Raw genomic sequence first — 26419 nt, 5'->3', positions numbered from 1 at the left:
TGACACAGTTCAAATATCACTCTGTATTAGCCTCGTCAGTGCAAAAGCAGCCCTAATAGTTCAGTCCCTGCTCCCATGAGTCACTTCACAGACAATATTCATGCAAACAAGAGCTTGTGGAAGGGCAGAAACAGGATCCAGCTTCTGATGTCAGTTTAGAGCATAAAAGACTAACTCATGCCCTGTCACAGCTCCACCAATTCCTCGGATCTGGAGCAGCAGAGAATTCGATTCAAGGTTCCTGTGTAAACATGCTGGGGTGAGTTTGTGGTTGATGTAAATCGCTGTAATGTCCTTGACTTCAGTGCACTGAAACCAATGAATGTGAGGCAGTTTACGCCATGGGAGGATCCAGCACCTCCATAAATATCTTAGCAATAAATGAGAAAACTACAGTAACTTTTTTAATACTTCAATATGGTGTGCAGGACATGGTAGTCCTCTTCTGCTTTGTTTTCTTCCCCTCTGACTTCATCCAGGTCCTGATTTGGAGTTCTCCAATAAATGTGAGAAGCAGTGTGTAGGTCGCGCCACCCCTCCCGTTACCTTCAGCTTGCTGCAGTGCCATTGATGCAGGCTCCCGCATTGATGCTGTGTGGAAAGTGTCTATTTAAATTGTGAGATCAATCGTCAAATTAGATGTGTGACTGCACACATCATTCCTATGTTTATTTTCTTTACTGGCACACTGGTGGCTCTTTGGGCCTGAAGAATGTAACTCGGTTGGAATGAGCCTCAGTGATAAAATGGTCATCACATAGGATGGCTCTGTCTTGTTTTGAAACGTACCATTACAAGGCGTTTTAATAAACTTTGTTTTTATTTCCCTTGATTAATAACACATTTGCTTGTGAATTTTCTGGGATGTTTGATTCGTGGTCTTTCCTTTCTTTTCCTTAGAACTCCTTGGTGGCAGCAGCCTACAGAAGGCCTTATGGGACTATCCCATGGTGATCTGACCTGGCTCTGCCTTTGTCCAAGTAATTTTAGTCGCACTAACACTTTTGACCCCTGGTGTCATTGATAAGCTCCAGAGCACTGAGTGCTGGGTCAAAAAAAAAAATGAAAGATCTACAGAAAACCGAACACTTAAAGCCATGAGATTGGTATTTATTTGCTTTAATTATAAATACAGAAAATGATACTCTGACACTTTCTCTTTTCTACATACTCAATCTGATAGAAAAGTTGTTTTACCAGTAGTGAGTTCACTGTCTGTATCAAACATTGTCCAGCAATGGGGAGGAGGATGGCTTTGTTTCCACCTTCTCTCTTCAGTAGGTGATACAATTTTTATCACTTCCTCAGCTGCATCAGGAAGGACACTGAACACTGTGTAAGGTACAAGGCAACACCAGCCAATCACTTGTGCTAATATGGTTTCACTATAAAGTGCTGCTATCTTCTTTTGATTGACGTTTCCCTTTCAGAGAATTGTTTGGCTAGAGCAGTGCTTAGTACTCTCCCCTTTTATTTGTTCTCTTTTCTCTTTTTGTATCTTCTCTATTTTTTTTAATTTTCTCTTTTCTTTTCCTTTTCTTTTCTCTTCTCTTCTTTTTTTATTTTTTCTTCTCTCTTTTCTTCTTTTTTATCCTCTTTTCTTTTATTCTCTTTTCTTTTCTCTTCCTTTCTTTTCTTCTCTTTTCTCTTTTCTTTTCTTTTCTCTTCTTTTCTCTTCTTTTCTCTTCTTTTCTCTTCTTTTCTTCTCTTTTTTCTTTTTCTTCTTTTTTCTCTTCTCTTCTTTTATCTTTTCTTTTCTTTCATTTTCTCTTTTTATTCTCTTGTCTCTTCTTTTCTTCTCTTTTCTGTTCTTTTCTTCTTCTCTCTTATTTTCTTTTCTTCTCTTTTTTTTTCTCTTCTTTTCTCTTCTTCTCTTCTCTTCTCTTCTCTTCTCTTCTCTTCTCTTCTCTTCTCTTCTCTTCTCTTCTCTTCTCTTCCCTTTTCTTTTCTTAGTTGGAACTGGCTTTTATCTTTAAACTGTTTCTATAAAGCAGAAAACAGTGTTCCTTTGAACTCATCCCCTGATGTCATAAGAGCTGGGAGCTGATATGAATTACGCTGTGAAAACACTGGCATTCGGCAAGCACTGAGCTCCAGTAACGCATGTTGTGTTTAAGAACGGGTTTTGACACACTGTTATTAGTGGCAGGCTCACTGGTTTGAGCGCCTTTGGTAAGTGAAATTAGCACACTGGTTTTCCAGTCTATGTATGGTAAATTCTTTTCCCTTTTGGGGTCAAGCCCCACAAATACTAAAGAAAACTCTAAGTGTTGCTATTTGCAAGGTTACGATGTTTGTTATTAGAAGTATGGAATATGCTCTCTCTTTGAGGCAAGACAGTATGAGAGAGCCATGAAAGGACAGGAAACGTATATTTGCTGGCAGCATGCCTGTATGAAACATATTGCTCACAGTGCCATCCTGATGGCACTGTGGGGAAGGACAGGTCAGCTATGCAGCATGAAAACATGCCATCATATCTATATTTCATAACACAGCATGCAGCGGTCAGTCATCAGTTTAAGTTAATTAGAGGAGGTTCTTTGAAGGAAGTCAGTGCTGTGGAGAGCTGAAAAACCGGGGGATGTTCAGTGGAATTAGGTCCCTAATCTTAATCCCTTCCCAGGAGAAGCAGCAAAAAGCAGGAAGCACTTTGGCAAGGCTTCCTCTGAGTCCCCCAGAGATGTCCCACAGAGAAGCCTGGTTTTAATGCTGCATTCCTTAGTCCAAATAAAGCACAGCTTTACAACCTTACTTGTGCAAGACTTTGAAAGGAGAGTTTTGTTGTACCCTACAGAGTAGGTAGAGTCTGACAGTAGGGATAAGAGCTTTTTCCCTTACACTTATCTACAATATTACGCTGTACAGGAATACAAAGTGTTCTTTTGATCTTCAATAGTGACAGAAAATGACACCATGCTGTACTTAATGAAAAGAAGGCTAAATTTAGCAGCCTTTATTTCCACCTATAAAGTTTCATACCAGTCCTCTAACTGTGGCTTGCATAAACAGTTTTGATTCCATCAGACAATTGCACTGATTGTGTTAATAGAGATTATTCTTCCCACGAGTGTGTAGAAAGCTTGGAGATGCTTTTAATCTCCCTGTTTGCCTTATCCAACACAAAGAGGTCCAACCAACCAAAAAGCCCCCAACTTTTACTTTTTTGCATCTAGTCCATAGCTCCTGGAACTAACTAAAACAAGAGAAAAAGAAATCCACTGCACTTGTAAATAATTCCAATTAGGAAATGCAGATCTGACTGGCCAAGGTTGCATGTGGAAGCAATTCGCCTGGCTCCATCCATTCTTGTCTGACCCAGCTGAGTGCAGGCTGGTGCCCACAGTCCCTGCAGGGAAGTGAGGAGGGTAGACAGCTTGGTCTCCTTGGGGACCCTCATGCTAGGTGACCATCATGTCGAGCATGGGTGGCCTGCTTCCCTTGCCTTGAGAGAGCCAAGATCCGCCACGGCAGCAGAGCATGTTGGGTCTGTGCTGCAGGCAGGCTTCAGCCCGATTTTCTTCCTGGTAGTGGAGGGAGCCTCAGGATCCCATGTGTGCATCACCCAACGTAGTCCCAAGCCTGTGAGCTTAAGAGAGACTGTAGTTTGATGCAGATGTGTGAAGGAAAGAGCAGGGAGCAGCAGCTGGAGACAACTTGTCAGTGAGCTGAGCCATGCAGGACAGCAGTAGCCTTCCACGGAGCCGGGGGCCACAGCATCAATGCAGCTCCCATAGGCTTTGTCTCTTCTGTGGAGACTGTGTAGTAGAAGTGGGGGAGCTGCATCCTCTGTGCATCCACACAGCAGCATGATGACAAAGAAGGCCTAGAAAGAGGGCAAATCTGTCAGTGTGGAGCGATACAGAGGATGTGCTGGTGTGTAAAAAGAAACAATCATTTAAATGACAATTGCACAATCGTTATCGGTTGCTTCTAGTCAAGAACAATTATCTCTGATGAAGATTTCTGCTATTTGGAGTCAGACCTGGATTTAAATCCGCGATATAAAGTAACTATATTCAAAAGAAACTGTTGCTACTGAAAGAACATACAGCAGTAGGAGCTGATGCAGTATTTTGCTCGGGTCTGACATCCTGTGTCACTGCTTATGCTCCTCTAGAGTAGAACCAGCAGGAGGACACAAGAGTGTGGAGTTTGTTCACACAGATTTCCTACACCTCCACCTCAATTCTCCTCCCCATACCACCTCATTAGACTCTTAGCTGCTCTTTTCTCCCCAGCACATTAATGCAGATCACTTCAAAGAAAACACTGATAAAGACTGGTTCTGTTAAATATACTTTGTTTTCTTTAGAGTCTTCTGTTTTTACTTTGATTTTCTACAATTTCACATCACACTGGTATGAAAGACATGGGAAATTGACACATTTTTTTCTCCCAGAACAGATAGAATAAGAGAATACCATAAGAAATCCGAGCAGATGTACTTAGCTCAGAAAATTAAAAGGCAAAGAGAGAAAACCTTATATGTTTTTCCAGAAATTGACTGTTTGGAGGGAGAGAGTTAGAAAGAAGCAAGGATGGGAATTCTTAGGAAAGGTGAAAAGGAAGGCTGGGAGAGTGTGAGTGATGGTAAGGATGTAGCAATGGTGGAGCAAAGGCAGCCCAGAGTACCACACGTGGCCTATAAGTTGATGGTCTTTTCCCTCCCTAAGTTCCCTAACAAATTTATTCCAATGCAAAGGATGATTTTCTTCTTTCACAAACTACTTGTAACATTCTGAGGAAGAATAATGCAAAAAGAAGAGTGGATAAATAGGAAGAAGTCATTAGAATTGTAGGCTCTGTAACTTGTAAGAAAAGAAGGTAGGAGAGGGACAAAATCCCTTGGGAGAGGAGGGATCAGTGTCTGTGCTTGGTGAAGGGAAAGCCATTTACACAGCCAGTGTGTGTGAAGGCGATGGGACGTGCACGGCTCGGGACTGAGAAAGAGGCGAGGTGGGAAATACAGCCAGAATACACGAGTGCTGCAAGACTTGCCAGAAGAAACTCATGAGCAAGAGGTTAAATGTAGGAAAAGGAGAAGGCTCAGAAGACCTTCAAAAGTGAGAAAATTAGTGGAGGAATCTGGCAGCAGAAGCTTCTGCTGCCCTTCCTTTACTGCTCCTAAGAACTAAGAAAAGAGGTGTGAGTTTTGTCTGTGAGCTGCATTTGTGCTTAGCTGTGCATGCAGGGTACTCAGGTGTCCAAAGCTGGGGGGAACCACATGCTGTCCAAGCTGAATGAACGCTAGCAAATCCGGTTTGCACCCACATGCCATCTGAGAGAAGCTTCTAGCAAGAAACCAACCTTCCAATTTCGTCCAGTGAACCTTGTGTAATGTTTTCAGCACCTCCTGAGCGACACATGCCACTGCCTGCACTGGGGTCTCTGTTCTTTGGACACTCAAAATCCCTCAAGCATCTTTTCCTAGTATTTCCTGTATCAAAATAGTGGACTTTAGATGTTTCTTGGCACAATCAGCTGCTGCTTCTTTTCCATTCCCTAAGGAGTTTTAACAGAGTGAGGAGAATTCTTGGACACCACCCTCCAAGAACCTGAAGCTCTGTCACTGGTATAAATGGTGACACAGGCTTTGGGGATGTTTGGCTTAAGGGTATCCTTCTGAGCCTTCTCATCCCTGCTTTGGTGTGATTGAACCTTAACTCAGAAGTTCATCAAGTATTCATCACTGCTGGTTCCCTCAGATGATTCCTCTAAAGTGACCCCACCTTGGTTCAGCACTGCTATTTACACCACGAGTAGATTTGTGCTGAGCCACTAAGTAGGAGGAAAGTCTGCGAGTTGAAGTGCAATCTCCTGAGAGGTAGAAGCAATGAATCGCTCTTAGGGATCCTATTCTCCAGTGGGTGGATGTGTTACACTTGAGCAAAGTGAAGACATCTGTGGGGGGAAAGAGAGAAAATGCATCAGTCAAGCCAGCTAAAGAGCCTTGCTCAGAATGGGATGTATCCCAGCAGCAAGGACTAGCTCCAGGCTTGGCTTGAGCAGAGGCACCTCTGGGGACTGGAAGCTGTTTCTTTACAACTCGAAAACCTGTATTGTGTAAAATTGTTTCATACTTACCAGGCAATTGATTTTAAAGTGGATAATCATCACTGAGCTTTAAACACACAGAGATTGTTGTCGGAGCTACAGATTTGCTTTGTTAATACTAACATTAAATATTTACTCTGGATAAGGATAATGTAGTAATATGGGGAAACACCTGCGAGTGAACTGCTGCGATAAGGATCTCTGCTGTACACTTCCACTGCCAATATTTTTACAAACTTCACTACATTCAGAGGTAAATAATTTTAATTCCTTTTCCACTCCTTTTGTCTCACAAATTGGAATGTATTTGATGCACGAATCCTTACAGTAGGTTGTAAACCCTGATTCATGTGTTTAAAGACCTGGAGTAAACTGTTCAAGGAGCTTTATCTGGCAGAAGCCTTTTTTTTCCTTTTGCTTAAGCACTAATTGGGTGATGATAATTGGGCTGCTTCAGGATACATCAGAGCAGAAGAAAGCAGCTGGAGACAGCGTGTGAGGAACTCCCAAACTGTGCAGAGATACAGCGTTCTGTGGCGCTGCAGTGGTGCACTGTCTCACTTCAGCATTAGCACCAGGCAGCTCCTTTCCCTCTGCTTTGACAGATCACTTTCTGGGGCTCTTTGAAAGCTATACAGAGGACATACTTTATAGCTGAAAAATGGAGACAGAAGTGATGTGTTTCTCCCTCTGATAATAGCATATTTGGGGAACCTGATGATGAATGACTTTGCTATATGGACAGGAATGATAGATGCTTCTTCACTTAGTGTTACATTTTTTATGGGATGATGATGATGATGATGATGGGGTTTTTTTTAATGTCTTACTGATAGACAAGGCATAAATTTAATCACTTCAAATAGTATTTTGCTCCCGAGTGGCTTATGTGTTCTAAAAGACACCCTTGGGGAGGGAATCGGTTTGTGGAGTGGAAATTTGCATAAAAATAAAATGAAATGCAGGCTTTTCTCAGCAGTTGTCATACTTCCTTGTAAGCATCTGGTCAGGCCCCTACCTGCCTCAAACCACTGCACTTCAGAGTAACATTCTGTGCTTTGATTTTTCTAGAAATAGTCATCTCTTGTGATTCTACTTGCTGTTAAGACCCGTGTACACTTGGACCTTGTAAAGTCAAGACTAATTTTCCATTTCCTTTCCTGAAAATGAGAATCCTCTCTATCAGTGCAAAGAGAATTTTTTCTTCCAGCCTCCTACAGAAGCTAGTAGTGAGTGACCTGTCAGAGGAGCTTTGAGCAACCGAACTGCACTCCCAGCTTGATTCGTCTGTGTGTGAGGGACCTAGAGAAACTGTGCGATGAAAAGAAGCTCCTTCTTTAGTTGCTGTCCTTAGCTGAAAATCCGTGTGATCGGGAACTGCCCACATCCTGAATGTTTCGCTCCTCAAAAAGCAATGGCAGTTTACACAAGGGGTGGCGCTTCCAAAGGAGCCGATGCTGCCCAATTGCGGTCCCAGCGCTGCCTGCGTGCGTGCCGAGGCAAGAGCCAGCCCTGTGCTTTCAGAAAGCTCAACACCCACTGTCAGAAGTGGATTTTGCAGCAAAGCACATTTAACCTTAAACTCGGGTTAGTGTGAGGGCCTCGGAGTTGCAAGTGTCTCCAGCCTTTTGTCCTCTCATGCTATTTTGTGCTCCTACATGACTGCAATGTAAACAGGAGTATTCACTTACTTACATCCTAGCAGTTTAACGCCCACTGATAGCTTTGCAATGAAGCCCCTGCTTCGAGCAGGAGTTCAGTTTTGGCAGCACAGAGACTCAGTGCTTCTGCTGTCCGTGTTCTGTTAGCTGCACTGTGATCCCAGGATGTACACAGCACTGAGAAGCAGCAAATGCCACTTTCATTACAATACAAGCCACAAATACCATTTCCATTGTAATTTCTGTTACATTTTAAATAGCTTTTTGATCAGGTTAGATTTATTTGAGGTAAAAGAACTGCTGTATTGCTGTTTAACAGATGCTCCTGTTTTGATTCAGTTTATACCAACACTGTTTTAAAGGCTCCAGGGAACTTTTTCTGTGGAATATCCAGGAAACGTGGTATGCCTTCTCTCAAGGCTTCCAGTTCTGCTTAGGCTCTGTTTTGAAGGCTCATCTAGTTAGAAGGCACAGCCAGTCAAAGAGTGTCTTTCTGTGGATCAAATCCTCCTTTTGTGTACTGAGCTGTGCATTAACCATTATTCTTGTAAGTGATGAGTACAGGCTCTGAACAAACATTTTCTATGGTAATTATTTATTCTGTAGCTGTGGTGTCTTTATGTAGCCCTGCTCTCACATGAAGAGTAGTGAGATGAAGTCTAATAATAGCATGGATGTTCTTCTTTTTGCCTCACTCAGTTACACTGCTTTTAGCGGTTCAGTTGTGCCCTGAAAGCAGGAGAATGGATTGGGGAGTCAGCAGTAGGTTGGCTGGTGTTCCTAGGGCTGTTTCTAAAGAGCATGCAAGTCTGCATGGGTTTTTCTTAGCTTTGGAAAGTAATAAACAACGAAGCTAGACTCTCACAGACAACATTTCCATCTTGTTTTGGAGTTGTTTTTCTGCATGAGTAGAGGGCTGATCTTATTCTTGGGCACATTATGGCCAGGTCCGACAGAGGAGAGACTGTAAGAGCCGCACAGCATCAGGACAGCAGCAGCAGGAAATGAAGGGCTCCATGTCTTCATTCTACAAGTGGCAAGTGGAAATAAGCTGGGTGAGAGGGCAACACCCAGATTGTGGTGTTCTCTAGGTGTCGTTTGTTATGCTTCAGATACAGGTAAGAGTGCCACAGAAAGGAACATAAAGTTCAGATCTGATGCTTTTGAAGCCTCATCTAGAGATGTGATCCACATTTACTTTGATTATGCACCAGTCTGAAGAGGGCCATGGGAAACAGAGCATATTGTGGTTAGGTTTCAGAGGAACCTTCAACAGCCTGTGTTCTGCAAGCAGTCCTGCTGCTTGTTGCACCAGCTGTGTGCTGTCTGCTTTTGCAGCTCACTGGTGTTAAAGCAAGTGAGTATGACAAGTACTGAAGTCTAAGCAAATGATTTATCTCCCATTTTCCAACCCAAATGATTCTGTGATTCTATATACCTTATTTAAGCTTTTAGGACTGCAGTATTTCACAGTAAGAGCTGAAGGGTTTCCTGTTCACATGAGGTGTTGCAAACCACCTGAGCAAGCTGCCTAAACTTGAAGCTAGCTGATAAGTAACAGCCCTTGATCACATATTTTTAAGCAACAGCAGAGCAAATATACACTATGAGAGAGGTTTTTTACAGTAAGTAAAAACTCTAGCCACCAAATAAAACAGCTGACAGTAGTAAATACAGAACTACCCAAAGAGCCTTACTGATTGACCTGTCTTCCTACAAAACCAGTTCCAGACAGGCAGATGATATCATGGATATCACCATCTAGAAACACACACATTTGCACCTGCCTCAGCCTGGCACTTGCAGGCAGACCTGCCTTAGAGTAGGCAGCATAGGCAGGCCACAGGCTCAGGGATGGGGTAGCAGGACCACAGCTGTCCCCCACCTCAGCTCTCCATTGGAGCCCCAGAGTCCCTGTGCTGCTGAGCAAGGACAAGTCCTGCAGAGTCAAATTCTCCTCCACTCCCCATTTGCTGCTGCAAGAGCCAGGCCCTCCCTGCACCCCACCTCCAGCTCTCTTGGACTCCTCTGCTGGTTTGACAGAGTTTAGATGGATTTTTTTGCTCTCATTATTTTTATTTGATTCTTTGGGTGACAACAGTCAGGTTCACTTAGGCTGCTGAGAAACCTGGGGTACCTGCAGGCCCTTTCAGGCACTTATTTGTGTTACACCAGGGGCTGAATGCCTGCAGGGAAGCATTCTGATTTGACAAATTTCTTGTTGGTCTACTGACACTGGCTTGAAAAATCAGCACTTTTTCCCAAAGCTTTCTTGTAGAGCCCTCATGAAACAAGCTAGGAGCATTTGCTGCTATTAAACATATTCTTTGTTTACATTACAAATTACACCTTTACTTATCCAACCTCCTTTTTCTGTGTTGCACCCATTAACATAGGAAGATTTCTTAAAAATACAACTAACAAGTTAAGTGAAAATGTGAATTTAAACCAAATTACTGTAATGGCATTAAAGTGCTGTGTAGGGATTGTTTTTCTAGAATTTGAGGGCTCCAAACTGCCTTTAACTTAGTTAACTTGGAAGCTTCTTGATTGTGAATAAGGTGGGGAGCCAAGCCAATTCATTAATCCACTTCAAACAGTAATTTGGTATCATTTCCTGAGTGTGCCTCCCTAGGCAGCACAGGCTGCAGAAACAGAAATTGATACAGCTTGTACTTTCTTTCAGAGGATGCTGGTTCTCATCTCACTCTGCTAACGAGGAGTTACATTTGCAAAGAGCTCAGCAAAGTAGATTCGTTTTCAAAGAGATCTCTTTCTTAGAGTCACAGTGGTACCAGCTGAGTGCTGAGCACTTCTTAAAACATATTCATGCCTATCCGTGGGTGCTCAACTCTCTAAATCCCTGAGCTCCAGGCTTTCTGCAGTGACTGCATTGCCAGAGAGCTGGGTTTGTTACCCATCCTCTCATACAGTCTCAGTATCCTCCTCAGCAGATTTTCCTTAGGCATTTCACTAAGTTCACTAGAGCCATCATTCACATCAGCCTCCCCAGAGATTTCTGAGTCTTTTTTTAACCTAATGCACTGGAATTTAGAGAAATGCTGTGAGCTTTGTAGTAAATCGTCAAGAAAAACTTCTGTTGGCAGCACATAAGGCACATACTGATCACCAGTGTTAGATGCTGCTTTGGTATAATCTGTGCTGACCTTAGTAACACGGAGAGCATTGCTTAGCAGGGTTTGTGATCGTGAATTCTATAAGCCGTGCATTTTGCTGCAGAAGTTTCTTCTCCAGTGACCGCTGAGAGCCTTTGAAATTCCAATTTATCCTTTTCCAGTGTAGAATGTAATAGCATCGTTGCTTAGGAAAAAAAAAAAATTGAATTAAAACCAAGTATTTAATGGCAAAATCACAATTTTTTATTCCACTTAGCAATTTGGCAGGAGAAAGGCCCTACTGTGTTCTTTCTTTGAAGTCCAAAAAAATCTGGCCTAGGTTCGTTATTTGGGGAAAAGAGATTGGCTTTGTGTAACAATGACTCTCCTAATGCCACGGGACGCTCAGGGTGGGTTGTGTTCTCCTGACATAAACCTTTAGCTCTTCTTGTGGTTTCATACCACAGGCTACTTGGATAAGACTTGCAGAATTAGGAGAGGAAAAGCCACCGCCTTATAGCATGGGTTGTCTTCTCACCAGCCCTACCAAGTTCCCAAAAGCTTGTGCTTTGTGTAATGCATTACAATTATATGACAGGCGAGCAGCGAAGAGTACGGCACAGCATTTCCCATAGGTTTCCTTTCCGCGATAAGAAAGATAAACATTCTGCTTCGCTTCTAAAAAAAGCCAACCCCCAGCCCGCAGTCCCGACCAAACCTGCCGCTTCCTGCGGGGCGCTGGGATGTGAGCGGCGTTCTGCAGCTCAGGCTTTCCACTGCCATATGGGGAAACGGGGTGCACAAAGTGAGGAAGCCCCCCGGACCGAGGTGTGTGTCCTTGGCTTCCTGAGAATGTGCCTTATCGCCCAAGGGTCCCTGCGCACTCCGCCGCTGGAGCTGCGCCACTCCCGGAGCGGCAGAGCGGCTGTTTATTTTTCCAGGGCGCTCTCAGCTCGGGGGGAAACAAGGGAGGCCTTTAATTGGATCTCTCCTTTGTTCCTGGATTGCTGCAACTTCAACAAAATTGGGAGGAGCCGGATCGGGACTGAGGTCTGGTTTAGGGTACGTGTAGCTTGACTCTAAATGACCCACCTCTGTTTCAGCCGTGACACCCGGGCCAGGGAAGTATTTTGCTTAGACTGACTTTCCTAAGGCAGGGCGAGAAGCTCTAGTTACAGAACGAAGCGAGCGGCAGCAGGGCTGTTTGCCCCACTCTGCTGCACTTCCACGTTCAGAGTTGTGCAAGTGGGTTAAAACTACCCAGGCATCGCTTTCCCACACCAGCTGGGAAGTGTGTGCTACAGTTCCCAAAAAGCCTGGGTGGGTAAGAGGTTTAAAAGCTTTGGAAGGGTTCAAGAGGAAAAGCTGTAAAATTGCAGTAATGCTTCCAACGTTAGTGGTTAACAAAACCGTGTCAAACACAGCAGGCTGACCTCCTTGATAGCTTCAAGAGCTTTGCAGTTCCCTACATTCCTGCTTTCTTCCTTAACTTTCTTGTTTGTAACTTTTTTTATTATTCTCAAACCAAGTTTTGTAATGCACTGACATCTGCTGTGTGTTTGACTCATGCAGCCACTGAAGAACTGAGTAAGCCTTGCAGCCTCCGCAGAACTGGATTCAGGAAATAAAAATTAAGGAAAGGGGGAAGGAGAGTGGGAGAACCTGATAGCTTATTAGAGATACAAGGAGGTGAGAGGGAGCCAGACACCCTGCCCTTAAGGATCCTGCATTATAATTGTTTTACTGGAAGAAATGGCACAAAGAAAGCTCATTTCAGACATGCAAGAAGCAGTGCTAAGGACTGACTATAGCTGCCACGGTTTAGAAAAAGCTACATTAGCCATTTTTCTCCTAATCAGGGTTGTCACGTTGCCTTAGCCCTAATGTGATGGGCATATGATCCTGATAAACAGCTTTGCTGCCAGTTCTCAGACACACTGAGGTTAAGAGGAAAAAGCATAGGTGAATAACCTCACTCTACACAAAAAATCACTTAAAACTGTTCTGCAAGATGGGAGCAGCCTCTCACACACCAGCAAATAATTTGAGATGTTATAGCAGGAGCTGCTGCACAGTAACTAATCACTTCTAAAATACTAGACTCAACTTTGAAAAGATTCTTCCAGCTAGATAGCAGCAAGATGTACTGCTAGCCTAAAGCTTCCCTGAAACATATTCTCTGCTGATTGAGTTCTGTCTGGGGCACGAGGCTGCAGAGGTGCTCCATGGCAGCATGGCACAATCACAACACTCAAACACAGATCACTCAAAGCCAACCCCCAGCTTGCGCCCCTGCTCAGGATAAATTTCAGCTGGACATTTCAGAGACCCAGGGAATCACTAATCAGAAATCATTTGATCTTTTGTTCAGCTGAAAATAATTGTTTATTTAATTACTTTCCCCCCCAAAAAAAATAAAAGCTAAATGCTAAATGCTGTATGGGCTTCAGAGAGTTCTCTTCTACAATCTCTCTGGAAAGAGGAGAATCTTCTAGCAAACAGTGCCTCAAAACACAGACTTGCAGCAGCTCCATGGATCAGTGACTTGCCGGATTGTCCCTAGCACTTCTATAGGTGAGGTTAAGGCAGTAAGTCTCTGAGGCAGGCAAGCTCTATGCACAGACACTTGCACGAGAAAGGATAGATCACCTTCTGTTTTCTCTCTCTCTCAAAGCTGGCTGTAATGTGCTTTCGAATGCATAGCTTACTAGAAAAACTAGACTTTCTCCTTTTGTTAATCCCCAGCAAATGTGCAAAATGGCCATGAGGCTGTGACAGTGCTGAACGAAAATTTCATGCAACAGACAGAACTGAAACAGAAAAGTACCTTTTCGTTATGAAGAATCTTAAACAGCAGGGGAAATCCTGCTCATTTTGAGATCAAGAGAGAAATTCCTTCTGAGCTTCAAAAGAACCAAAATTTAGCTTTGTATTCCTCTGGAAGCCTGTTCAAAAGCCCTAACGTTCCTGCACTTTGCAGTCTGCCCACGAGCAGGGCATAGGGACCTATCTCTTTACATCCCTATACAGAGACACAGCTCTTTACATCCTTATATCAGTTTTACAGGGCAGTAGAGGGTTTGCTCCCGGGGTGGTGCTCAGGAGCACAGCTGTAAGGGCATGTGGCATTAAATGATTGCTGCCTTGCTTCTTCCTTCCTTTTTTTTTTTTTTTTGGGGGGGGGGGGGGGAGGGGTTGTTTGGTTTTGTGGTTTTGGTTGGGTTTTTGGTTGTTTCAGTGGGAGAGATATCTGCCTTGAAAGCCTATGCTGAAGTGCCTTTGGTTCATTATTTTTAATGCCTCTTAGGGTCAAGTTCTAAATATCCCATTTTCAAACTGAGATGTCTGACATTAGCAATCCTGATCAGTATTTAGACATCTGAGTTCCCTGATATGGTTAAAGATGTCATCTGGTACCTCATTTTGAGAAAGCACATGTACAAAAATGTGACATTAAATGACTAGTGGAGGATCCAATAGCAAGTAAAACTCTGCTTTATGCCTTCCAGCAATGATGCTGTTTGTAAATACTTGAACTGCCCAAAATGTGACATGCTGCTTAAATGCCATATATAATTGCAACCACAACATCAACCAGCAGAGACTCATGCTTTGAGGAGAACTGTAGTCACTGATGAACTGCTCAGGTGAGGCTGAGCCTACCTCCTCTCACAGCAGTGCAAGCCATGTATACAGCTCCATTTGTTCCTTGCACTGCACATTTTCAGCACTGCTCTCTGAAACGATGCTAGGATAGGCAAAGCACTAAAAGCTAACAAACCACTCAGGCAAAATCTTTTTTTTTTAAGAAAGAGGAAAAGCCCCTTCATTTCCTCTGCTATTGATTTAAGTCAGATAAAATCAAGGTTTAAAAACCCCAGTCTTGTGCCCTGCCCATTAAAAATTAACCACAGAAAAATAGATTTCCTTTTTTTTCTTTTTTAAACTCTTATGCCAAATATCTGCAGAAGACTTTAACATGCATTCAGTGCAATATGTGCTTCTGTATCTAGTGGGCACTGTGAGAGCAAAGCCAGACATGAAGCCATTGAGCAGCACTAGCTCAAGACCATAGTCGGCTCTGTGGCACACTGGCTAGTGGCTTCTTAGGCAAATAACATTCTTTCATGCTTAATGAGACGTCGATGGCACCGGGAAGGTGGATGGCACCAGAAAGGTGGAAACAGAGTCAACTAGGTATCAACAGGGCAAGGAAGAAGTGGGAGACAGATTTAGTTTGCAAATAATTAGATTTTGTTGTTAAATTGTGTAAGTGAGGGTTATATTCTGAACGTCCTTGTGGGCATCAGGGCAATTCTTATTAACCCTGAGGGTACTGATCCCCATCACACCTTGGCCAGAGATCTGCAGGAGCAGATCTGGCAAAGGTCTCTGGGAGATGGGCTGAACCTTGGAAGCTCATGGCAGTCGCCACACTTCCTCTTTCCAATGAGCATCACTTCTGTGGGCTGTGCCAGCCAGCCTCAGATCACACCATCAGGAAGACGTTAGTGTGTCCTGGCCTCTACAGGGAGCTGTTGCTGTCTGACCAGGTTGTACTAGCTGTCTCCAGCAGAACCTTTGACTTCAACCCTTTGGTCAATGGGTGGAATTATTTGTGTCTAGCATAAGTTGGACACATCTGTGGGGTTTAACTTCTTCTGACAGGTAGCCGTAGAATGGGTGTATCTCTTCTGTTTGCTGCAAGAAACAGGCATGACATGGATGTAACAAAAAAATTAAATGAAATTATATGTGAGTAAACAAATTGTAACAAAATGAACAGGCTGAACTTTCATCTATATCTCGACTGGATTTCAACCAAGCCCTTCTGAGAGTCAAAGAAAGTTTGGTTCATTATTTTTTTGTTTAGTCTGTGTTGCATTTCCTTGCTGTCATTGCAACCAAGAGTAGAAATGCTCAAAAGTTGTGAGCAGCACTGATATGCTGTTTCTGGCCAGGTCAGATGCAGGACAAGCTGGAAACGTCATGCAAGCTCTCGTGTTTGGTACATTTCCAGTTCAGGTTTGCATACTCGGAAAACTGGAATAAGATTGAGATAAACAGAAAGACCTCAGAGTGATTGCACAAACAAAAATTTACTTCCAGAACTGAAATGGCTGAGCTTAAACTCAGATTTCAGCTTCTTCAGTGTTTCCCTTGTTGCTGTGGAGGAAAATGCAGTGGTTTGGGATTGGATTGTGCTTCTGAGCCCACTGGCTATTTGGGACAATGCAGTGATTTATAGGTGTTTGAGGGTCATAACCACCTTCTGCTAGCACCACAACCAATATCTCCAATGAGTGCATCCTTTCAAATTATGCATTTAAGTTTTGGGGGTACTGTATGTCACTGAAGTTGACTCGGGCTAAAGTTTAGATCTTTTCCTCCAGAAGAAAGAAATTTGCTTCCTTCACATCACTTTTAACCTGATTCTCTAGGGATTGCATGTGGTCTGATGCAATGAAACAGATTTGTTCTAGATCAAACCTAGTTACAGAATTTACAATAGTATGACCTTTTTAGGCACCTAGTAGTTTCACTCAAGAGAAAACAAACTTCTACTTCCAACTATTTTACAGTCCAGCTTGGACTCAGTAGAGGCACAGTTAGAGTTTGGGAGGGGAGAGATTGTCAAGTGCACCAGATCCAGCTAGAGAGCTTAGGAAACAGAAGTGACTTTAGTGCTCCAGATCACGCAGGTTGCATGTACATGAGTGTGACAGAGTCATATATTTCTCCTGAATGTGGGCTGCACTTAACACTTCCAGTTTCTAAGAGGAGGTAGAAAACATTTGTAGGAGCATGACTGTCATCCCTTACCTTACCTCTACTCCCTTCGTCTATCAGGTATTCTCTGAGTGTTTCAGCCAGGGCTGCTGTTCAATATGCAGATGGGGGAGAAACTTGTGGGTATATGGAGTTATTCACTAATTGTGTATATAGGTAACATGTACATAAACTCCAGATGTGAGCAGTTTATTTTAGAACAAAAGCACCCTGTTCCTGGTTAACCTAGTCTCTTCTCCAAGTTCTGGGAAAGCTTGGGACATGGCTACTTAGCTTTAACCAAGTCAAACTGCTTCGATTTCCTCAGAAACAGAAAAGGAGCAGCACAATTTACACGGTCATAATGCAGATAGCAAACTCTGAACATACCTGTGAATTTTACAGTCAGTTTGTTGCTATACCTGTGTGGCTTTGCTGCCAGGGCAGAACTTCCATGGCAGGTGCCTGCAGAAAGTGGACAGAGAGCACTGAACATGCCTTGCACACATTCTCAAGAAGCTGCTGAAGACAAAACTTGAATTCCCAGTACAGAGATGTGCTGCCCAAATTCAGTGGCCTGAGTGACTCACCACAAGCTACTTGTTCAGACTAAAATCAGCATAGCTGCAAACATGTGCAAGCATGTTCTTGTCTGGCCAGGTCTGTTGTAGGACTGGGAACCTCCAGCTTAAGACTGATCATGAGTACACTGCCATAGCAAAGTGCTGCTGGTATGGACATAGCTCACTGACAGTGTCAATTCCTAGAGCTTACTCTAACTTCAAACCTGGGTTATAGGCTCTCCAGATTAAAGCAGCCTTTTCCCAATGTGACTGTCTCTCTGAAAGGGCTTTTGTCAGTGAAGTTTGATCAGGTGAGGAATTTCTCTTCTCCCAGACAATAAAAGCCATTTCAGTTGTATTGTATTATCTTGGCAGGTCTGTCTCCTAAATTTAAGAATTTCAACTTGTAACCTGAATAACCTTTTCAAATATTATTTCCTCAAAGCAGCAACGTCCCAGACCCTGGATGAAAGCAGGCTTCAGTAGACTCCATGGGTTCAGAGGGATGCATGGCTGTGGTTTAGGACCTGTGCTCTCAGAGTCTCATGGCTGTGGTTTAGGACTCATGTTCTCGGAGCAGAGAAGACATTTGCTTATTTGCTTCGACATCCCTGGGCTAGTTAAAAGAATGTTTCTTGAAGGCTCTTTTTTTCAAATGAACTTAAATTTGTACCATTTTGTCTACTTGGATATTTAACAGTGCAAATGTTGAAACAGTCTAAAAAAGCATGCAGAATTTTTACAGCCGAAATTTTTATGTTAGAGTATCTCCATAACAACACTGATAAAGCCTCTTTGGCTCTCATTTTGTTGTACAATGCTCTAAATTTGCAGCTTCAGGATTCTCTGGACATGAGTGGACTCGCATGGTTCATGAGGTTTTGTTCTCTTTTTTTTTTTTTTCTTTTCCTTTCCCACCCATGCTTTGTAGAAAAATAAGCATCAATTTTGAGGTGCTAGAAAGAGCAGCTTGCTTTGGGAGTTGTCAGACTCTGACACAAACAATCTTTGCTTCAAGCTTCCTAAAGAGACATAATTTCTGCTCTGTCTAAGAAGAGGAGGCTGGCTTGTTTGTTTTTATTTGCAGCATTCGGCAGCATTGCTGTAGGCCACTGCCTGCAGGATGGCAGTAACACAGGATTATCCTGCAGAGTCGTAACTAGTGAATCTATAACAGCCAACCTGAACTCTGCTGCGGGCTGCCATTTAATACCACAAGAAACTGTTTGCATTTCATCATTTAACCGGTTGTGTGAATTCAAGAACCTTCCCTGGACCAGGCTGTGTTTTCAGATGAAAGAAAGGAACTACCAAATGGGGAAGTGAAATATATAGTTTGTTTTCCTGTAGGCCTATCCTCTAAGCATAAACAAATATCCTATAGTGAAGGCTTTGTCTCAGGCTGAGGAGGAGAAACTGAGAAGATATGGGAAGCAAGAACATAAGAGGGGGAAAGGTTGGGGCTGCCTCTTCTTGTGAGCTAGGTTTCTCTGCCATCAATGAAATGAGACAGAGAAAAGTGTCTTCGTAGTGTCAGCTCAAGAGGAAAATCTGTTCTCCTGATCCTTAAAACCTTTCCTTCTTAAAATTCCCATTCCGAGTGGATATAGAATTAAGCACATTTGTGACCTTTCCCTTAGGCTCTCTTAGATGGGCTTTTATTCAATGTGATTTCAGTCCAGATCATAATAAAGTTGCTCTGTTCCTCATGAAGCTCACATTTTGGATGTACAGCCATCATGGTCTATGGACTGCTTAGTTTTTTCCTGTAAAAACAGAAATTCTTGTACGGCTGGGAGCTTGTACAAACAAGCCTGAAGCTACCAGAATTTTTAGCTTCACAGTATAAATGGGAAACTAAATTCTTCTCTGTAAAACATATATGCACCTATGTATGCTCAAGGTTTGACAATGAGACTCATTCATGCAGAAGAAGACACTCTCCAGGTGAATATTTCCTTGTTCTGGCATCATATGCCGAGTAATGTAATTAAAGAGCATTTATTAAATATTTGGAAATCCTGAACAGACAGGAAAGTAGGGTTCTGTGTGTGGTGTCTCTCGATGAGCGAGGTGACCTGCAAACTCAACGAGAGGTGGTTCTGAAAACGAAAGCTTCTTCAAGACATAGTGTAGCGTCTAAAGAGAGTGACACTCATGCGATTTTGCCTCGTACAATGGTTGTGTTGAGGTTGCAAATTCCTAGTTGCTGGTGCTGTGTTAACCAGCACCTCCGGGATCGAAACCTGCCTTCAGGTGTCGTTTAGAAAGGGAACGAAACGGGCTCCGGAGAGGAAGAGGCCCGGCCCGGACTGCCCGCGGGCGCGGGGGGAGCCGCGTCTCGCCGACACCTCCGCGCTGCTCTGCCCGCAGCGACTCGCGGCTCCGCGTGAAGCTAGCGCAAGAGAACGCCTCCGTCTCCAGCCTTTCCGTACATTCGGTCTGATGAATTTCCACCGAGGCCGCGATTTTTTGTGTCTCCAGTTTGTTAACTGTCGTGAGCGCCAGGGTGCGGGACAGACCCTGATCCGCCGGCCTCATATGTGACCTTATTCTCCTTGCCTTTCTTACGGGAATTAATACTCTCGGTTCTTAAACACTAGTATTTTGGGAAAGAAAAAAGGGGAGGATGGGAGAAAATAGAAATATTTGAGACAGCAGCCCGGTGAGCGCTCTCTCTGGGACTGCGGTGCCTGTGCTGGGAAGGTAACGCTGCCCCGATCCCGGAGCCCTGTCCTGCTGGTCGCGGAAACGGGGCTCGGAACAAATCGCACCCGCGTCCTCCTCTATATTGGTATCCGTGCAGTTCCTACACGAGCCAAATTAGCCGGGTTGATGTAGCTACCCCCGCAGCGCGCTGCGGGCCAGAGTGGTTTCGAACGGTGGTTCTGTCCCCGAGAATTAAGGCGCTGCGCGGCACCCGGAGCGGAGCCGGAGGACAGATGGTGTCGTCTGTCCCTGTCCAGGTCTCAATGAGGGAGGAGGGAGCTGCCCGATGCCTGCAGGCGGCAGCTTGGCTGCGCTGCTCGAACGGGAGCGGGACGCGCCGAGCTAGGGGCGTCCCGTCTCTCCCCGCCGGAGACACGTTTTCTCTCCAAGAGAAAAAAAAATGTTTAGGAGAGGAGGAGGTCTGCCACGCTTACAAACAAACCGGCTCCAAACCTTCAGGTAGAAATCGGCTCTGCTGCCTGCACGGGGGGTGAGTAGGAAAAAAAACCCTCTCGGGATACTGGAGTCTGGTCACGGCTGCAGCTGACGGCATGGCTTTGTCCGGCTGCCGGGGCAAGGCGGGGAAGGCGTCCTGCCCGCATTCCTGCGGTGCTCCTCGGTGCCGTCGATCGAGAACTCCGGTGCTCACTCTGCCCCGATTCGCGCTGTGATTCCATCCACGGCTGTGGACGCAGCCTCGGCTGCGTCCCAGTCAGAATACTGGACTTGGGGCCGCAGCGGAGGGTGCCATGCTCTGTTCCGGACGGGTCACTCGGCCCAGCTCGGTATTGGAGACGCTGAGCGAAACCTCGATTTGCTCCACCTCTCAGGCGCTTCTTAGCACCGTTGCACGGCCAGGGCTAAGCCTCGCTCTGCTTTCCTTCTTCCCTGCACCGGGAATGGGGTGGGACCGGGGCTGTTCTGACTTCGTGTGAAGAAAGCGAGAGCCCTTTCCCTTCAACGTCCCGCGGCGGCATCTGCTTCTAACCGCAGCGGGCCGGGGTCCAGGCACCGGCTCTGTGAGCCCCCCTCCACTGATAGATCCTCTCCTGCTTCCCCTACATCCGAGGGCGGCTGCAGGCCCGATTGCGGAGCAGCTCCGTAGCTCCTCTGCTCATTTTTTTCTGGATTCGTTAGGCTCTTTCTTGTCTGGCCCCGGACTGGTGGACTCGCCCGGGCGCACAATGACGGACGGGCACCGGCAGGTCGGAACGCTCCTCGAAACCGTGGCGGGATGCCTCGCTCCTTAGCAGGGCAAGGGCCCGTCCCAGTTAGCTGCATTCCCCTCGCTGCGACATTTCTAAGTGTATTTAAGAACTCAGGCCTCTGCTTAAGAGCAGCTAGATTGCCCGGGTTCAGATCTAGTGTCGTGCTCCTGCGTTTGCAGGTGTCTCTTTAACGACCCAAGACGGGTTCGATTAGCACTGGAGAGAGGGGAGAGCCCGACAGTGCCCGCCTGCCTTTGTGCCAAACGTTAAAGTAGCCGCACACGGGGCCGCGCTCTCACCTTTTCTGCTGCCCGGCCCGGTCGCCGCTCCCAGAGCTGGGCTGACTTTCTGCCCTGATGTTCATCCGAAATCCCCCTTGGTGGAATTGTCAAAATACCCTAAACAAGACTTTCGGATGTCAAACGTCCTCTGTGAGCGAGCGAGCCCTGGTAAGGATTCACCCACCTTAGGAGTGCAAAGAAGGCATCTGCCATTTGGCGGAGGTGATGACACATGCAGCAGTGCTGTTACACCTGCACCGGCCCTCGCCGCGGAAATGCCTGAGAGGGGGAGCTCCGGGAGCTACATGGGTGGCCGACAGAAAGAAGCCAGCCCTTGCTCTGGGGACCCTGGCAGCCCCCACGGGGCACAGCTGGCTCCGGCTGCTCCGCCGCTTTGCGCCAATCTAGGCTCCATGCAGCCGCCGGGACCGGGGCTGGACGGAAAGGAAAACTCCGGGGCCTCATCCCTCTGCAGTTTCGTTTGTGTGCGGGAGGAAGGTGCTCGGGCGGCGGAACGCGCTGCTACACGACTCCGTGCCGAAATCCAGGGGCCTCGTTTCCTTGTCCGAATTTTTGCAGCCCAGTGTTTAGGGTGTGCTGCGTTTCTCCACCGATGAGAGATAAGGGTTTCGTTACATGGTTATATGGCTACAGACAAAGGTGCAAAAACGTATTTTAACCGAGGAAAAATAAAACTGGGAATATAATATCTCCCCGAAGGGCTGTTTTATTGCTCGGCTACATCTTCGACTGCCTTCACGCATGAATAGGATAGGGAAAGAGGGACTCATCTGCCTTTGGCCGGGCAGAGGAACTGGAGTTCAGTGCATGTGATGCCGAAGCCCCAGGGCACCCCCATGGCAAAGGCCGGCTGCACCAGGGATGCAGTTCGAGAACTGCCAGCCCTCTGGGCTTGCGTAAAATGGTTACGAAAAATGATGCCTCACGTAAAATCAGCGGGGCCGAAAATAGTGCTGCGCTGTGGTTCACATTCAAGAAAGGCAGAAGCGCATCTGAAGGCCGTGACCTGCCAGCCCAGAGTGCTGCGGGCGCCAGGGTGCACGTCTAGTTGCTGATAGTTTCTCCGCAGCCCGGAAAGTGAAATACCGAGATGTGCTTAAATACTGGTGGGGACGTCAGGTCCCCGGGGCAGGGAGCTCACTGCAGCACTGGGTCCTGGAGTTTTGGGATCACGTATGGCTTCGGCCCCGCGGAGCTCGGCCCGGTTCCTCAGGCTGAAGGGGTCCGCGCTATCTTGTGCGGGACCTCGAGAGGGACGAACAGGACCAGTCTGCCCCGCTCCCGGGGATCGGGCAGGAGGCTCCTTTAGAAATCAGTGCAAAGCCTCCTTTGTCCGCTTGCCCACTTCTGTACCCGCGGTTGGAGCAGCCCTGTGTCAGTGATTTGTTAGTACACGGCACCTCAGACTGGCTCAGACTGGCTGAGAGTGCCATAGTGCTGCTCGGAGGCTCTACCTGAAGGCAGCAAAGGGAAAGTAGCAGGGGAATGTCGGTACTCCAGGAATCATATGAAATAACCCGGATAGCTCCAGGTGAACGAGGAGGAACGGTGCCTGTTGTGTCATACCCCGCCCTGCCACCCTTCCCCGGCCCTCGGGCCGTCTTTCAGTCTTGAGCCGTGCTGGGTGCTTGAGAGTACTTTGCAGAGAGGGAGAAGGAGAGGGCCGACACCTCTTGCTCTCTACCTCCTTCAAATAAGAGCTGCAAGAAGCACTCGCAAGGAGCGGTAATAGCCTTCTTGCGCTCCCCGGGCGCGATCAGTTGGCGAGGCCCGGGGCCAAGACATATAAACGCGACCGCGTGTGCGGCTGGACCTGTGACAGCCGCCGGGATAGGGGCGAGCGCGCCGGCTGCGGGCACACCCCCTCGCACCCACCACCTCCAGCGCGGCCCCTGGCAGGGCGCGCACTGTTACGAACCCCACCGGCCTCCCCGGGCGAGCGCTGGCGGAGGCTCGCTCCGCTCCTCCCGGACCCACCCCCTCCACCCCCGCCCCCGGTGGCCGGGCCGGGGCGGTTCCGCGCCGCTCCGCGGGACCACGTCGGGCCGCGTGTACGCGGGGCTGAGCTCGGCGCCGTGATTGCGGGGTGAACTCGGCCGTGCCCAGCGGCTCGGCGGCGATAGGGGAGCGGGGTCCTGACGAAAGCGGAACTCGGCCGGGCTCATACAAATCAGAAAAGAGCCCGGCCGCCGCGGCAGAGGGGAGCGGAGCCCGCGGGGGCCAGGGACGCCGCCGCGCTGCACGGACCAGAGGCGCCGCGAGAGGCGCCTCCTGATCTCCAGGACCCGGCTTCGGCTTCCATACCAACTTCGGTCCCGGCGAGCGCCGGGCGAGACGGCCGCCAGCACCGGGCTCCGCGCAGCGGACAGCGCTCCGTACCGCGCCCGGGGCGGCGGACGCGGAACACCATGATGAGCAGCTACCCGGACGGCGAGGAGGACACGGTGGCGCTGCTGGCTCATGACACCAGCGACAGCAAGGAATCGGAGCGGGGCAAGGAAGAGTTGAGCTCAGACAAGGGGCCTGAGAAGCCGGACCCCTCTCAGAAACCCCCCTATTCGTACGTGGCCCTGATTGCCATGGCCATCCGGGAGAGCGCGGAGAAGAGGCTCACGCTGTCCGGGATCTACCAGTACATCATCAGCAAGTTTCCTTTCTACGAAAAGAACAAGAAGGGCTGGCAGAACAGCATCCGCCACAACCTCAGCCTCAATGAGTGCTTCATCAAGGTGCCCCGGGAGGGCGGAGGCGAGCGCAAGGGCAACTACTGGACACTAGATCCCGCCTGCGAGGATATGTTCGAGAAGGGCAACTACCGCAGGAGACGAAGGATGAAGCGGCCTTTCCGGCCGCCCCCAACCCACTTCCAGCACGGCAAGACCCTCTTCAGCCCTGACAGCTACGGCTACCTCTCCCCGCCAAAGTACTTGCAGTCCACCTTCATGAACAACTCTTGGCCTCTGGCGCAGCCCCCCGCGCCTATGCCCTACGCCTCCTGCCAGATGTCTGGCGGGAACGTCAGCCCCGTGAATGTGAAAGGACTTTCGGGCCCGGCGTCCTACAGCCCTTACTCTCGAGTACAGAGCATGGCACTGCCTAGCATGGTGAACTCCTACAACGGCATGGGCCACCACCACCATCCGCACGCTCACCACCCGCAGCAGCTCAGCCCGGCCAGCTCCGCGCCGCCCACAGCCCCATCCGCGAACGGAGCGGGCCTCCAGTTCGCCTGTGCCCGCCAGCCCGCCGAGCTGTCTATGATGCACTGTTCCTACTGGGAGCACGACAGCAAACACAGCGCCCTGCACTCCCGCATAGACATCTAGAGAGGCTCCGGCCGGCCACCACTGCAGAAATACTCTTGTCTCAGCCCCGCTTCCCCTCTCCGATCCCGCCGCCTTCTCCTGCTCTCTCATGTCTCTCCTCCTCCTGTTTGCGCACAGACTGTGGCGGTGGGAAAACGGCATCCCTGCTCTGCGTGTAAAGTAGGTGTAGGAGCCGTCCTACACTGAAGAGAAGGCAGTGTAAGTGTGGGAGCTTCTCCAGCGGGGCTGCGCCGGGTGCAGTGGGGCCGGGCCGACCGCCTCTCGGCGAGCTCGGATCTACCGTTCGTGTGTGTGTGTTTGTTTGTGAGGGGTTTGCAGGCAAGAGCACGCAATTTGAAATATGCTGGTTAGCCCGCAAAATTCTGCTTCTTTATAATTCGGCCGTAATCTTTTCGGGCTTTGCCCTGAGGAGAGTATTAAGGAGCCTGTAAATAGCAGAGACGTTTCCACGCGTAGCGGTGCGCAGCTAGCGGGGCCTAAAGACCGCCGTTTGCCCGCGGTGCCCGTCCTCCTCCTCCTCCTTTTCGTCTTCTCTGTCTTCTGCCTCGGTCTGCAGAGCACCGCGCTTCTTCCAAGATGTGGTTTCTCATCAAAATAATACTTACATGGGGACTGCTGTGACAGCAGGAGATATGTGATATTGCTGGTTATTAGAAACCAACAAACAAAACCTGTCAGGGTCATTCGTGAAACGTTTCGACAGTGGTAAATATATTTTTTAAAGGAGACAATGTCCTCTGAGATCTTAAAAAGTAAATTTATACAGATCTAAAAAAAAAAAAAAGTTGATGTTATAAAAAAAAAAAGTTTCTTGTAAATTGAAATATTTTTCTGTGTGTCTATTATTAATAATGAAAGTTTAAACTATCTTCGTTTTTTTTTACCCCAAATCTGGTCCAAAATGGATTTTCCGGTAGGTTCTGCTTTTGAGTGCTCGCCCTTTTTCTTCAAATTGTGTGATCCTTCAGTTTTACATAGATTAATGTGGAGGGAAAAAATTATACTGAAGGGGCCAGTTGATAGCGATTTTATAAGTGTTTATATAAGCTGATAGATACTGTGGCATAGTACCGTTTTGGGACCAACTTTTCTAGAATGAACTAGCACTTTTATTGTACTTTCTAGCAGTGTAACACCTCCAATAAAACGCCTTTCCTTCTTTTCATATCGTTTTATGTCGCTCTGCTCCTCCGAGCTCGGGATCGAGAAGCAGCAGCGGAGAACAGGGCCGGCATCCTGTGCCGGGGTCGCTCTGCTGTTCCCGGCCGGCTCCCTGCGGCGGGCACCGCTCCTGATCTCGTGCCTCGGCAGCGGGCCGGCACCGCTCTCCGCCTGCTCCGCTGCGGGAAGTACACCGGCTACGCTCGGGCGGTGCATCTGCTCCGTTAAGCGCCGTGGTGGGCTGCACATCAGCAAGAGAGTTCTGGCGCGGCCGCGTCTGCCGGCGGTCCGATGCCGTCCTGGCTGCCGCCGAGGAGGTGCCGGGACAGTTTCGTTGGCCCGCGGGCGGGCAGGGGATCGGCTCCGCGCCGGGCAGCTGGCAGCCACCAGCACCTCGCCCTTGTGCCCGGGCCCTGTCGGGACGCTGGGGACAGAGCCCTCCGGGCAGTGATACAGGCCATGCTCGGCACAGACGCGGCTCTGCTTTCGTTTCTGTCCCACAGAGTCGGGACCGCGGCGCTGAGCGGCACGGTGCCGTCCCGCTTCT

General features: G+C 47.5%; 1 protein-coding gene and 1 long non-coding RNA gene across 2 annotated transcripts; one reads left to right on the top strand and one right to left on the bottom strand.

The window, feature by feature from the left end:
* Positions 1–7958: 7958 nt before the first annotated feature.
* On the bottom strand, positions 7959–11698 carry LOC135187033 (uncharacterized). The gene is made up of 3 exons (XR_010307170.1): positions 11553–11698; positions 10886–11039; positions 7959–8745 (listed from the first exon to the last, which is right to left on the bottom strand). It is a non-coding gene; the product is annotated as an uncharacterized LOC135187033 (long non-coding RNA).
* Positions 11699–23479: 11781 nt separating this feature from the next.
* FOXL2 (forkhead box L2) lies at positions 23480–25876 on the top strand. Its single transcript, XM_064165433.1, has one exon. It carries the CDS (start codon positions 23794–23796, stop codon positions 24709–24711), a length of 918 nt encoding a protein of 305 aa, XP_064021503.1. The 5' UTR covers positions 23480–23793; the 3' UTR covers positions 24712–25876.
* Positions 25877–26419: the final 543 nt, after the last annotated feature.

The sequence above is a fragment of the Pogoniulus pusillus genome, chromosome 26 (genome assembly GCF_015220805.1).
Source record: "Pogoniulus pusillus isolate bPogPus1 chromosome 26, bPogPus1.pri, whole genome shotgun sequence".
In the NCBI taxonomy this organism is placed as follows: Eukaryota; Metazoa; Chordata; class Aves; order Piciformes; family Lybiidae; genus Pogoniulus; species Pogoniulus pusillus.
The sequence above is the reverse complement of the archived record's forward strand: the minus strand, read 5'-3'. Positions and strand labels throughout refer to the sequence as shown.